At 41.6% G+C, this 13547-nt stretch overlaps 4 protein-coding genes across 7 annotated transcripts; 2 read left to right on the forward strand and 2 right to left on the reverse strand.

Annotated features, from left to right (window-relative positions):
- The first annotated feature begins 1968 nt into the window (after positions 1-1968).
- Positions 1969-3735, forward strand: LOC115621437 (U3 small nucleolar RNA-associated protein 18 homolog). Its single transcript, XM_030515094.1, has 2 exons — positions 1969-2110; positions 2165-3735. Exon 2 carries the CDS (start codon positions 2184-2186, stop codon positions 3693-3695), a length of 1512 nt encoding a protein of 503 aa, XP_030370954.1. The 5' UTR covers positions 1969-2110; positions 2165-2183; the 3' UTR covers positions 3696-3735.
- Positions 3701-4984, reverse strand: LOC115634052 (nuclear pore glycoprotein p62). The gene has a single exon (XM_030531597.1). It carries the CDS (start codon positions 4900-4902, stop codon positions 3763-3765), a length of 1140 nt encoding a protein of 379 aa, XP_030387457.1. The 5' UTR covers positions 4903-4984; the 3' UTR covers positions 3701-3762.
- Positions 4985-5490: 506 nt separating this feature from the next.
- On the forward strand, positions 5491-8296 carry LOC115627523 (alpha-N-acetylgalactosaminidase). The gene is made up of 8 exons (XM_030523226.1): positions 5491-5551; positions 5644-5916; positions 5986-6185; positions 6296-6473; positions 6535-7106; positions 7161-7386; positions 7903-7978; positions 8061-8296. Exons 3-8 carry the CDS (start codon positions 6007-6009, stop codon positions 8090-8092), a joined length of 1263 nt encoding a protein of 420 aa, XP_030379086.1. The 5' UTR covers positions 5491-5551; positions 5644-5916; positions 5986-6006; the 3' UTR covers positions 8093-8296.
- A 287-nt stretch (positions 8297-8583) lies between these two features.
- On the reverse strand, positions 8584-13502 carry LOC115620878 (hydroxymethylglutaryl-CoA synthase 1). Of its 4 annotated transcripts, none has more exons than XM_030514553.1 (2): positions 13436-13502; positions 8584-10503 (listed from the first exon to the last, which is right to left on the reverse strand). In XM_030514553.1, the coding sequence occupies exon 2, from the start codon at positions 10458-10460 to the stop codon at positions 9069-9071; it is 1392 nt and encodes a 463-aa protein (XP_030370413.1). In that variant the 5' UTR covers positions 10461-10503; positions 13436-13502; the 3' UTR covers positions 8584-9068. The 4 variants fall into 4 exon arrangements, with proteins under 4 accessions (XP_030370413.1, XP_030370339.1, XP_030370257.1 ...); XM_030514479.1 differs by lacking the exon at positions 13436-13502 and adding an exon at positions 13257-13425; XM_030514397.1 differs by lacking the exon at positions 13436-13502 and adding an exon at positions 12177-12349.
- Between the last annotated feature and the right edge of the window lie 45 nt (positions 13503-13547).

Consider the following 13547-nt stretch of genomic DNA (forward strand, 5'->3'; position numbering starts at 1 on the left):
AGGGCATATGACGAATTAAAATGTAAGCTTTAATCTGCCTAGATTGTGTGGAGTATACACAGGAAGTGCCAACTGATTGGAACAATGCCTTCGAAATGATAAAACGCCTTTTAAAGACCAACGACGTATTATCTTCTGCCCTTTTGAGCATGGCTAAGGTTCCACTGCCACTTTCCGCAAGGGAAGTTGTGGTTTTAAAGTAACTGACCTAACTTCTTTCGCCGTTTCAAGAAGAAACCAGAACTGTTCTCCGGATAGCAACTCTGATTGATCCACAATTTAAAAAGGAGGCATTTTTTTCGCTTTCGAATGCAGATCAGTCATTCAAGGCTTTGGAGCAAGAGATCTATAATGTATTGCCTAAGACTCCACGGTAGCAGCCAACACCATTGGAACCTTTACAAACCTCAAAATGTTTGCAAAATAAAATACAAGTGCAGACACCATTATCATCTTGAGACAACAATGTGATTCTCTCTTATATTGGAAGGTAATTTCGATATTTGAAATAAATTAATTATAACTTAAAAGTACAGCACCGAACTATTTATGCGTCCCGGTAACTTCATGCTGGGTAAATAATATCTGATCGTCGTACTCACCTAAAGCTGAACGTTGTAGGTAAGATTATGTTCTTGAACAAAAACCAGGACTTGTTTTCAGACAAATGAACTTTTGATTTTTAATTTGTAGCCTTTGATCTCAGAAATGGAATAAAACTGTACATTTTTTTATAATTTTAATCAGACGTTGGTACGTTGCTTTGTCTTATTCAATTTTTTTAAACTATCGATGTTGCATCGATGTTTTGTTTTAAAAATATCGATGCCCGCGAACATCGATGTTTCTCCACCTCTATGCAACAGCCATTTTCTTAAAACATGTGGCAGAACAGAATTTTCTGCAAGCACAGGGACAACTCTACCTCTTTCAACACTGTGAACAAGCAAGAATGCAAGATGTGTCCAATCATGAAAAAAATAAAGTTGCATCGCTTAATGTGAAATATGGAATACTGAAGGAGAATGCCTGGCCTAAGAGCAGCAATGATGGAAACAACTGGTTTGAAGTATGCGATGAAGAAAATACCGTAATATCTGTTGAGGAAAAAAACGGTATATTAACTACAGTCTGTATTGCTCCGTTAAGACTAGACAGGAAAGGCATTAAACATTTTGACAATACAAAACTACTTGCGCGTCAACAATCAAAAAAAACCTCATATAGTTGTCCTTTTTGTGGAAACTTGTTTCGGATTGCCGGGCCATTCAAAATCCATTTAAATTCGTGTGAGCGAACATTTGATCAGATTTTATCAATGCCACAATGTGAAACTTGTAAGAAAACGTTTAGTTCCAATGCCGCTTTACGTCGCCACAGGCTGGCCCATAGTAACATTACTCCCATGAAATGCGAGCAGTGCACTCGAAAATATTACGACAAAGAAAAATATATGGAACATGTGCAGCAGCATGAACACAAAAGGAAGCTCCAAGAGTTAGCTGGAATCACTGGATTGTCGATTGCCGAGTGTGAAGACGCATACATCGTGGTTAAAGAATTCTATTGCATGTTTTGTAAACAACCCTTTGTTGTCAAGTTTAACTCCAACGAAGTAAAAGTCCGGTATGCTTGCGACGATTGTTGCCAAAAGGAACGCGAACGACAAAACCAGCATCAAAATGAAAAACACGAGAAACTCATATGCGAACGTTGTGGCCGTTGGTATAAGATGGAAGCTTTCCTATGCCGGCATCTCACTACATGTGATGGAACGATAAAGCCGGGTGGCAAGAAAATGTCTGTCGATCTAATTCGACTCTAAATAGGAAACCCTTTTATAATATAGCACCGCTTGTTTATAGTTTTTACGAGATTAAATTTAAATTCCCAATTTGAATGCTCGTTTTCTGTTGTTTTATTTATATTTATTTTTCGTACAAAGTATGTACACACTGTTTGGAATGTATCGAAAAAGTTGGTTATCGCGCATTCCAGCTGGCACCTGCAAAAAATTCTAACACGTGCGAAGTGTTTTGTTGTAGTTTTATTTTATTCTTTATTTCAAATTAATATCACTCATTGATTTGAATACAGATTATCGTTCCTTGTAAGTGAACAGAGTAGTTTATTTCCTTCGTGACTTCATTGTTACTTTTTCCAGCCTCTCTCCTACTGCCAACATGAACGACGACGAATCTGGTGACGACATAGGGGAGCTACAAGAGCTTTTGGGTGTTTATGCAAGGGCAGAAACGGAAGACACAACATTAAAGCGAAACGATGCTGTAGAAAATGAGCCTACCTACGTTGAGGTCCCTATGGAGAAGGTTATTTTCGGTGATAAGCAATCTTATATATCAAATCTGGCGAAAGCAGTTGGAAAAAAGTATGCAACGAGCGACAATGAAAATAAAACTGATGACGAACAGGCGGACTCAGAGGACCCTTCTAGAAAACGGAAGGCTGCGTGGACAGATTCTGACGACGATGATTTGCAAGTGGGTGACGTAAAGCGTCAAACACGCTACACTGGTCCGATCCAACATCTTAGAAAAGACAAATCCTATAAACAATTTCTGGAGGCACGCTTTGCACGTACCAGCGTCCAACCGAAATGGGCATCACTTGAAATGAAACCAAAACAGGGTGACAGTGACGAGTCGGAAGACGAACCGCTCCTGAAAACTGTCGGATTTATAGACCACAAAGCTAAGAGACGACAGCTGCGTGAAAAGCTTTTAAAGTCAAAGCGTCTGAAGGATGTAAATCGTATGTCCTACAATGAAGGTGTAATTACAAGTCTTCAGTTCCATCCCACCAGCACGGCGGCGCTTGTGTCGGGCAAAAATGGCATAGCATCCATATACGCCCTCGATGGCACCAAGAACGAAAAACTGCACAGTATTCGTTTCCGTAAATTCCCTATCAACTGCATGCGTATTGCTCCCTGTGGAACCAAGGCGTATTTCGGATCATCTATGCCGTTTTACTACTCCTACGATCTGCTCGAAGCCAAGGAGACTAAACTTAAGCTGCCCCGGGGGATACACAAGTTCGACATATTCGAAGTGTCGCCATGTGGCAAGTATATTGCTGTGTCCGGAAAATTCGGCGCCATTCATCTGTTCGCCACCAGTTGCAACGAACTGCTCCATTCCTTCAAGCAAGAGGGTCACTGTCGTGGCATGTGCTTTACGGCTGACTCACAACATTTACTGACCTGTGGACATAGCAACAGCATTAACATCCTCTCCTTGCGCCAGAACAAAGTGGTTCATACCTTTTTGGATGACGGCTGCGTCACCGGGCAGGCTCTGCAATTAGCCCCAAATCAGCGACTCTTAGCAACTGGTAGTACTGAGGGCGTCGTTAATGTTTACGACTATGAGAGTGTCTATCAATCGAATACTCCGATGCCAGAGAAGAGATTCATGAATTTGCGCACGTCCATTTCTCATGTTCAATTTAATCACACATCAGAATTGTTGGCTATGTCGTCGAAACACGCACCAAATGCTCTTAAGGTGGCACATTTCCCGAGCGCAACTGTGTACTCCAATTTTCCGCTCCCTAATGAAAGTTTGGGCCATGTGACCACAACGGCATTTTCTCCATCAAGCGGCTTTCTGGCACTTGGAAATAGTGATGGAAAGGTGCCACTTTTTAGGCTACATTATTTTAAAAACTACTAATGCGGTTACAAGTTGAATAAACAAATACAAACAATTTTAATTTGAAGCATATAATATCAACATTAACTTAGAACGCTGGTCTGAAGGTATCACGCTTCTGCGTTTCGTGGATTTTGCCAATTTCATCCAGCTTCTTACAGATGTTGCTTGATTGCGACTCGATCCATTGCAAGGAGCTCATGTGGGCGCTGAGAATTTTTCCAATCTGTACGATGGGGTCTGTAATATCCTGTTCTTTGTTGGCCTCGTTTAGATTATCAATAATCTCTTTCAAGTCTTCGGACATCTGTTTAAGTTGCGTGTCTAAATCTTCGACCATCATGTATGTCTGACTGCGTTCCATGTCAACGCGTGGCAAATTGGCAAACTCCTTCTCCAACGGCGCCAGGCTCTCCTCAAGCTCTTTATGCTGCGTTGCTATAAATTCTAGCTCCTGATCCAGCATCTGTTGGTCATTCTTCACTTTCTGTACGGCATCGTTTAACTCGATTATTTTGTGATTGTTGCTTATTAGCAACTTATCCCATGCATTGGTCTGTGTGGCCTGCTCGGTAAAGACTTTCTCCAGCTCCTCAAACTCTAGAGTCCATTTGTTGATGTGCTCCTCAAGCTGGTGGTACGACATTTGTGAAGCATTTACCACTGCTGCAGAGTCTGTAGTTTTAGTGGCCGTTGTCAAATTGGCAAATGCACTGCCGGTGCTACCAGCTGGAGCTGCTGAGGTTGTTGGAAGAGGTGCCACGGCAACGGCAGTTGCTTGTTGAGCAGCTGGTGCTGCTGCTACGCTCTTAGGGGGTGCCGACATTCCCAAAGTGGGTGTGGGTGCACCGAGAGTCAGCGTTCCTGGAGCAGTAGACACAACAGCCGCTGAAGTCGCAGGAGCCACTGCTGTAGGCTGTGTCAAAGAACCAAAGCCGCTGAAAGCAGGGGCAGTTCCAACAGCTGACGTTTTTGGAGTTGGAGCTACGACAGCTGCCGTGGGTGCGGGTGTCGCTGCAAATCCAAATTGAGAGGGCGGCACTGACTTAGTGCTGTCCGCATCGCCACCGCCTGCAAGAACGAGGTTAGGGGCAACTACCGGGGCGCCAAATGCAAACGAAGGCTTAGTGGCCGTTGCAGCAGCACTTGCCGCTGTTGTTGGCGCGGGACTCAAACCAAATGAAAAGCTTGCCACGCTTGTGGTCGTCGGTGGCATTTGGAACGCCATGTTTCTTTTGTCTGGATATAATTGACAGCGCTTTACAAACGAATTATATTTCCACTCAGCATTAGCGATTTCACAAGCAATGGAGGGAAAGCGACATGATTTTTCAGTACTGGTAAATAGTGCTGTAAAACCACTTGCGATGTTTGGTATTTTCATGTCATTTCGGAACTAGGGCAACACTCGAGCAATAAATGTTATCCGCCAAAACTAAACCGTAAGATTATTTGAAATACAGTTTGAAACATTGGATGCTACAATTTCTCCAGCTTTATTAGCTCATACATTATAATGACCCCAAGAAGACTCCCTATGCTGCTTGCATAAAAGTCATAGATAACGTAACATTTTCAATCAATATAACATGACTTTTTAACATAGCCACCTAAGTATGTTTATACATACATATGTATACTATATACATACATAAGTACGTAAGTGGCCACTCTGATCAAATTGCGGCGTTCTGGAATTAGGTCGGGTTTACTTAAACTGTCAATACACTTGTCAGCATAAAGCAAAAATGTACACATCTATAAGTGCAACATCAGCATAATGAAAAACACACTCAAAGACGCAACAATATACGAGCACTAGATGTTAGAGGTGCAGGGAACGAATTACAGAACTCTTCAATTCAATTAATAATCATGTACATTGTTATCTTAGAGTACAAATAGTATAGCACTCATCAACAAAATTCAGAACTGATGATTTTTTGCATGTTTCTCACTTTCATTTCAGAAAACCATGGCCCTATTTTGTTAAACACTTTAAGTGCCTCAATTGGAATACTGACGTTTTTGCGATAATCAAGAACTGGCGTTGTGTGAACTTGGAGACCGCTGCTGTGCGGGCACTGATAAGTAGGTACAGGCACAGGCATACAACATTAAAAGCCGACTACCCGCAGCGTCGCCATACACACTGACCCTAAGAGCGATCAGTTTTAGTTGATTGCAGCCGCTGTGTGCCTAAGCGTCTGTCCTTTGATTATATGCTTGCACAGCAGTTTCGGTAAATAGAGTTATCTGAAGTGTCCCAGAAGTACTCGAAGCGTAAATATAAAACCGCTTTCGATTGCAGGCAGGACACATTACACTCGCAATGCTTAATATGAACAAGACGTGGGCATTGCCGTTTTCTTGTCTACTATTTGGACTGCTACTCAGTTGCGTTCAGGGTCTGGAAAATGGACTGGCGCGTACCCCACCGATGGGGTGGATGCACTGGGAGCGTTTTAGATGTATTACCGATTGCGAAAAGTATCCTGATGAATGTATAAGGTCGGTTCTAAAATGTAGTCTTGTTTATTGTTGTACTACTATAAATACTATACCTGGAGATTCTCATATAATTTATAATTTAAAAATTTTACCTATGCTTGCTTTTTTAGTGAACAACTGTTTAAACGCCATGCTAATCTTTTGGTGTCCGAGGGCTATGCGAGTGCTGGCTACGAGTATGTAATCATAGATGATTGCTGGCTGGAAAAAGATCGCGACAATAAAACAAACAAGCTGGTGCCACATCTGGAACGTTTTCCCAATGGTCTAAACTCATTAGCGGACCATGTATGCCCGATAAATATTATCCAATTGCTCGCAAATAATTTTTTTGTCGTTCTGCCTTTAGATTCACGGCAAAGGTCTTAAGTTCGGTCTATACCAGGACTTTGGCACCAACACATGCGCCGGCTATCCCGGGGTGATTGATCACATGGCCCTTGATGCAGAAACTTTTGCGAATTGGGATGTTGACTATGTTAAATTGGATGGTTGTTATGCCAATATCAGTGACATGGCTGCTGGCTATCCAGAATTTGGGCGCCTCCTCAATAGGACGGGTCGTCCCATGGTGTACTCATGCAGCTGGCCAGCCTATCAGGAAGAAGAGGGGCAGGTGCCAGACTATGAGTCCCTTAAGGAGCACTGCAACTTGTGGCGGAACTGGAACGACATTGACGATTCACTTGAGTCTGTAATGCAGATTATTGATTACTTTGGCAAAAATCAAGATAGAATACAACCGCATGCGGGTCCCGGTCATTGGAATGATCCCGATATGCTGATACTGGGCAACTATGGATTAAGCTACGATCAAAGCAAGCTGCAAATGGCCATTTGGGCTGTGTTGGCGGCTCCGCTAATAATGTCAAATGACTTGGCCGTTGTGCGGCCTGAAATCAAAGAGATTCTACAAAATCGGTTAGTAAACTAATGAAAATATTATAGAATCATTACATACCTTTTGTTTTTTAGGGACATTATTGCTGTGGACCAAGACCCCTTAGGTATACAAGGCCGCCGTGTATTGATGAAGAAGCAAATTGAGGTCTGGCGAAGACCAATAACACCTGTAACTTTGCAACGGGAATACTCCTATGCAATTGCTTTTGTTAGTCGTCGGGCAGATGGCGCGCCATATAGTATAACTTTTAAGCTCAAGGAACTCGGTCTACTCAATGTCGACGGCTATAATGTTAAGGTAAGACTTACAACATGATATCAATAAGTACCATTCATTCCATTCTATGAAGATGGCATGGACATAAATTTTCTCTAAATATTGTTAAACCATGCAATGTAAAAATAACAATGACCAAATTTGTTTAACAGGCAGTAAGATCAGTAGGACGCTTTGGTTAGGCATGACTTTACCGATATTCTCGTTATATCTAAGAACTAATCTAGAAAACAACACACATCTGGATTCATTTTATAACATTCTCATATTATGATATGAGCTATATGAGCTATAGCTGTACTTCGTTAAAGAGGACTGTGGAAAACCTTAGAGCTCTACTTGCTTCTTCTAGAATATGAGTGTAATAATTTTGACAACTCTATGCTGTGGTATAAATCATCGAAGGATATATATCTTTGTAATTCGTATATTGGGTATAATATGTGTTGCTTTCTTAGAACATGATTTCCCTGCAGAATTATAATACAACTTCAATGGCAAATGTATTGATCATCTCTTTATTTGAATATCTTGCAGGACCTCTACGCTTCGGACAGCAATTTGGGACTATTCAGCTCTGACAGTCTGTTCACCACACGAGTCAATCCGAACGGTATTTAAATAATAATACACTTGTGTGTAAAAAGATTTTATACAATCATTAACAATGTTCTCTTCCTATCATTTCCATGCAGGTGTCACTTTCTACAAGTTCACAGCCCTATAAGAAATGTAAGGGCCCAGCATTAGATCGGATTACAAATGCAAAATGCAAATTAATTAACATGCCGGGAGTCTCATATCTTCAAAATTCGAATAGGCGCCCTACATTAAACACACATATGAAGATAGTATATTTGTGAGCATTTCAAACTAGTGTGTAAGAATTCATGTAAAAATAAAATAATAAATGGATCAATTTTGAAACGGACTGGCATTTCATTTTCATCACGTTACGGGACGTGATTGCAATATTAACAAACTGACTGATTCATACAATAGACGTGTTTATGGGAACGCTAACGAAAGCATTGTGACTACAATAAAGCACGCATTTTAAACTAAGAACTGCTCATGCTTTTAGACGCGCTGGTTAAACACACTTACAAAACACATTTAACTCACTTGAGTTTTGTTTATTTTCCACTTTACAAACAATTATCATATTACATTATGCATGTACATATGTATGTGTGTGTATAGGTATAGATACAGGTATATTGTACATTTTTTTATATTTATTTTTTGACACTAGCTATAAAGAATTTAACAATGAGAAATTTCCTTGTGTGTGCATTCATGATATAAATATTAGTTGGTTTTTATGAAAACGTAATTTGCACATTATAAAATAAATATGTACGTGTTTATTGCATATACTTCGGCGTCCATTTAGAATTGAAACGTTAAAAAGTTGATTAGATTAAGCGTGAAGGATTTCGGCGCCCAACCGTCGGACCGCTCTCAAAAGAGAAACGCCTTGGTTAAAGTACACCTTAGAGGCTACGCCAGCATAGTTATAAATAGTATTTTCTATTACATTGATAAAGTCAACCGTTATTGTCATATTTAAATTAGTTTCGATACTGCGCCCAATTAAATAACCCGTAGAGTTTGCCAAAAGAATAAAAGTAACAAAAAAGTTATAAGAACCAACCGTGTGGACCCTGAAGATAAATAAATTTGGTTGCATTCCTGCATTTCTAATGTACACCATTGCTAATGGTAGGCGTGCGTTCGTAGCTGCGTCTATGCAGTGCGTCTACGTCCTTGAGATAGTAGGTTCCCGGGAAGAGCGCACTCACGCTGCCAGTGGGCGTGTAGGGCGCCACATGGTTGTTCTTCTCGCGCACCTCCATCAGCTCGGAGAATTGTTCGGGCGCAATCTTCTCGCGTGAATTCAGCAATGGCAGCACATAATCCAGCTTAGCCACAAACTCCTCAAACACCTGCGCCTCTTGCGTTACGCGTATGGAGTACATGGAGGCAGCGAGACCGGAGCCATAGGAGAAGACGCCAATACGTTTGCCCACCAGGTCGGCAGCAGGCACGCTTATTAATAACGATACAAGCCCCGAGTAGACGGAAGGCGTGTACATGTTTCCCACCTGGTTGGCTAACAGTAACGATTTTTTCGTCTTGGCCTCAAACACTTCGGCCGACTGCGTCAGAAAAGCCTTCTCTACGTCCCTATCAAAGTAGGTGCTCTCCAAAGTGGCATTGTTAAAGCGTTCCAGCCCGGAAAACTTGTTGGCGCGCTTCTCCTCGCTGGTCAACAGAAAATCGTTGAAGCTGAGTCGACCCACGGATTTCTGGACGAGCTTGCAGAACGGCGTGTGAAAGAGCAGCGCATCAAAGCTTTCCAAACCGATTTGCGGCGAGTTTGGCTGCAGCTTTTCGAACTTCTTGCGGTACAGGCGATAGCAGGTGTCCAAAGCCGACAAGTAGCACTGTATGGATAGCTTGCCGTCAACCGTAGGGTACTCGGAGCTTAGATCGGGCTTGTAAAAGTCGTAGGCATGCTCCATATGTGTGGCACGCAGTCCCCGTTCAAAGACCAGCGGCGCATTGGGTGCCACCAGCATAGCAATGGCGCCAGCCCCACCCGTAGGACGTGCCGCTCCCTTTGCATAGACCGCAATATCGGCACACACGGCCAAAGCGTAGCGTCCATCCCAGCTAGACGACTCGATCCAATTGATGGCATTGAAAAGAGCGGCCGTTCCGCCATAACAGGCGTTTGTGGTATCAATGCCTTCGATATCCGTGTTCCCGCTCTCGGCAAACAACTGCATGAGAACAGATTTCACGGACTTGGATTTATCCACAATTGTTTCGGTGCCCACTTCCAGGCGCCCGATCTCCGTGTGTTTGATGTGATGCCGCTCCAGCAAGCGGCTTACCACCGTCAAACATAGGGAATTGACATCCTCGCGGTCCGAGCAAAAGCCCATCTTGGCCTGTCCCAGACCAATCGTGTACTTGCCAGCCGAGGCGCCGTCGAATTGTTCCAGCTCTGTTTGGTCCACATATTGTGAGGGGAAGAGCACTTCAATGGCGCGAATGCCAACGTTTTCTGGCCACTTCGTTGTCATTGCGTTCTAGAGGTCACTGCTGTTTTGGTAAGAGTCCTGAGCGCTGAAATAAAGTAAGCAGAGTGGTAATCAGTACGGGAACATTAAACGTGCGCACACTCTACACATAATGCTAATGGTTCAATCGCATGTACGTTAAAACTTTCACCTCTTAATACGAGTATTCTGCGGGTTCAGAAAAAAGTTTTAAAGCCGACTTGTAAATTGTGACGCTCGAGCGTCTGAAGTGTTTTAAGCGCTACAAATTGGTTTGGAAATCAGCGACGACGTAAGTAAAACTAAAAACCACTTGTTGCATGCTCGAGCGACTTTGACCGTGTGTATTGAAGAGCGCGTTGTAGTGAACTGAAGACGCATGCATGTAAACACGGCTAAGTCAACGTCGGCGCAGAAGCCACAAGAAGCGCCAGCTCTCAAATCGGTGGCAGGTACAGTGGCATGGCCCAAAGGGGCCCATTCAGTTCCCTTCGCGGTGCTGTCCAATTTACTAAGACCCTGTAGATTTCAATTTTGAACGCGAGCGAAGAAGCGACCATGGCCATAATAATCATCGCAGCAACAATCAGAAATACTAAAAATCAGTTGAAGAAACTTTCTCTTACAGCCGAACTTCATACAAAGAGAACACAAAGCAGCCAAGACAAGTACAGTGCACGTTCCATTTACTCGCCATGCGTTTAATACGGAAAAAGCGAAAGGATTGTTTAAAAGAATCGTATAATTTAATTCTCAAACACTCCCATTTTATTATATTGTCTTTAGTTGGATTCCATTTCATCAATCCAATATCATAAATAAATATCATCATAAATCCAATCATTTCTATATTTAATCTAACTAAAGACAAATATAAAACGTCTACACCTTCTTCAATTATCTAAGATGTGAAGTTTTTTCCACTAATAAAGAAAATCTTGAAAAGTAACGCTCTTAATTTTAAATGTTAACTAAAATGAAACAAGAAAATATCATAGATTCAATAATATTTATGTATTATTGAAAACGGTATACATCTAAGTTATATAAGTCAGTTAGCACAAGAGCAGTATGCTTTTATTTTTACTGACGAAACAGCTATAGAAAAAAGCATTATGTAATATTAATTAAATGTTGTTTAGTTTATAATGATGTCACTAAACAAAGCTCTTTACGAACTTACTACTTTGCTTTCCTAATGACCTTTAATAATTGTTCGCAGTGTAACAAAATAGAACTCTAATACTATCGAAGAGGAAAATAATACAATACACATATGCTTTTTTTAGAATACAATGCTACTTTTTAAAGTCCGCTTTTAAATATACTCATTATTCCCTTGCCCATATCTAATACCTTCATATATATCGGGTTAAGCCCCGTTCACTATAGCAGACTTTTGCTGTATTTATGTACAAAAAGCAAAAGGCAAATGTCGATTGTCGGGCGGGCGTCTGACTTAAGCAGACCAACCCAAATATTTACGTTAACATCTCTGTTTTCGCTTTATGGGGCAGGGGCAGGCCACAAGTGAAGCGTTTATTTTATGATGCTCGATCGATGTCAGCATGCTGTGCGACAGGTTGAGAGCGTGGTCAGTTGGGCATGCGCAACGACTTCTCGGCTTTAGGCCTATGTATGGATGTAGGTCGCCACTAACGGGTATTTCGAATGTGCTCAATATTGTATAACTGATAACAGATCTGGTCGCGCGTTTGTGGACAATCGACGCATATTTACCGTTTGTCTTAGCACCTGCCAATAGAAAACGAACTTGGCGTATTTGTAGGTAAATGGTATGTTTGTATTTATGTATGTATGTGGTGTTTTCACTTTTTGGCTTGATTGCCTAAATTTCGATTTCGAATGTTTCACGACTTTTTTTACGTGCGACGACGGGTAACACACTCCAACAAATCTCTTGACAGACTGTCGGCTCATAGCTCACCGCAGCGCCATATGAGCGCCACCGAAGACGCAGTTGACGCTGACGCTGACAGCGACTGCAACTGCGCAGCTCCAAGCTAAACAATTCTCTCAGCACTCACTTAGCTCGAGAATTGTTCAGACATGTGAATTTATTAGCCAAAATTAATTATTAGCTCGGATTCCTCCAATTCTCATTAGCTCAAGTATTTTTTGAGAGAAACGTGCCCGAAGTAGTGTTACCGGGGGCGTCGCTAGATAAGATCAATAAAGGTCTGGGCTTTGACGATCGTTCAATTAGTGCGCACTCTGATAAGCTTTATTTAGGTTTGTGGCGCGCCGCCAAGTGGTCAAAGCGATTTCCGTTTATGCATGCATACACATTTATTTTAATGGCATTCTCAATTGACGAGCGCGCTGCGAGGGGTTAAGGTTCAACTGGCAAAGTTATGGAAATCTATAGCCATTGTTTATACAATACGAATGTTTGGAAATTTCTATGAGCACGACCAGCAAACACCTTTATTTTTAGAAATTGTGAAAAAATATGTAAACACTTTGGTTCTCCAAAGTTAGGCCATTGTATGGTTATCTAAACGTTTAGCTTTGCAATTCTAAGAAAAATGGGTCAGCAACACAAAGGAATTTGCGGGAGGTTAAAGTTTAATCAACAAAAAACTAACATGTGTGAAAATTCTCAACCACATCCAATTTGACAAAGTGCCCGTATTTACTCCGTTAAGGGTTCCGGTTGCACTTCAAGCCTATTCAAAGGTGAAAGTGGCTCTACTTTGCAGGCTAAGGTGTCTGGGTAGTCTTAGGGGTATTGAGAGAACAGTATAAAGTACATGAGCTTGGACTATCACTATATCATATTCTACTTGAATCACTTACATGATTAGACAAAAACGTTCACACCGACACCCATTTATTAATAATTTGCACACAACACTTTTGGGGCCAACCTTCGTGACGCCCGTTACATCAGCAGCCGGAAGGAGCGGCGTTATTATACATAAACTGTTATAAGCACATGCACGTGCGAACTGCCAATATGCACAGCATTCACTTACAATTTTAATCGTGCTCTAAATATGCCGAAATAATATTAAAAATATAAATAATTTAGATAAACTCAACTAGCAACTAGTCCTATTGTAATTCCTTTTGCTACTGGGACCAGTG

Source organism: Scaptodrosophila lebanonensis, unplaced genomic scaffold (assembly GCF_003285725.1).
Source record: "Scaptodrosophila lebanonensis strain 11010-0011.00,11010-0021.00 unplaced genomic scaffold, SlebRS2 tig00000001-arrow-pilon, whole genome shotgun sequence".
NCBI lineage: Eukaryota > Metazoa > Arthropoda > Insecta > Diptera > Drosophilidae > Scaptodrosophila > Scaptodrosophila lebanonensis.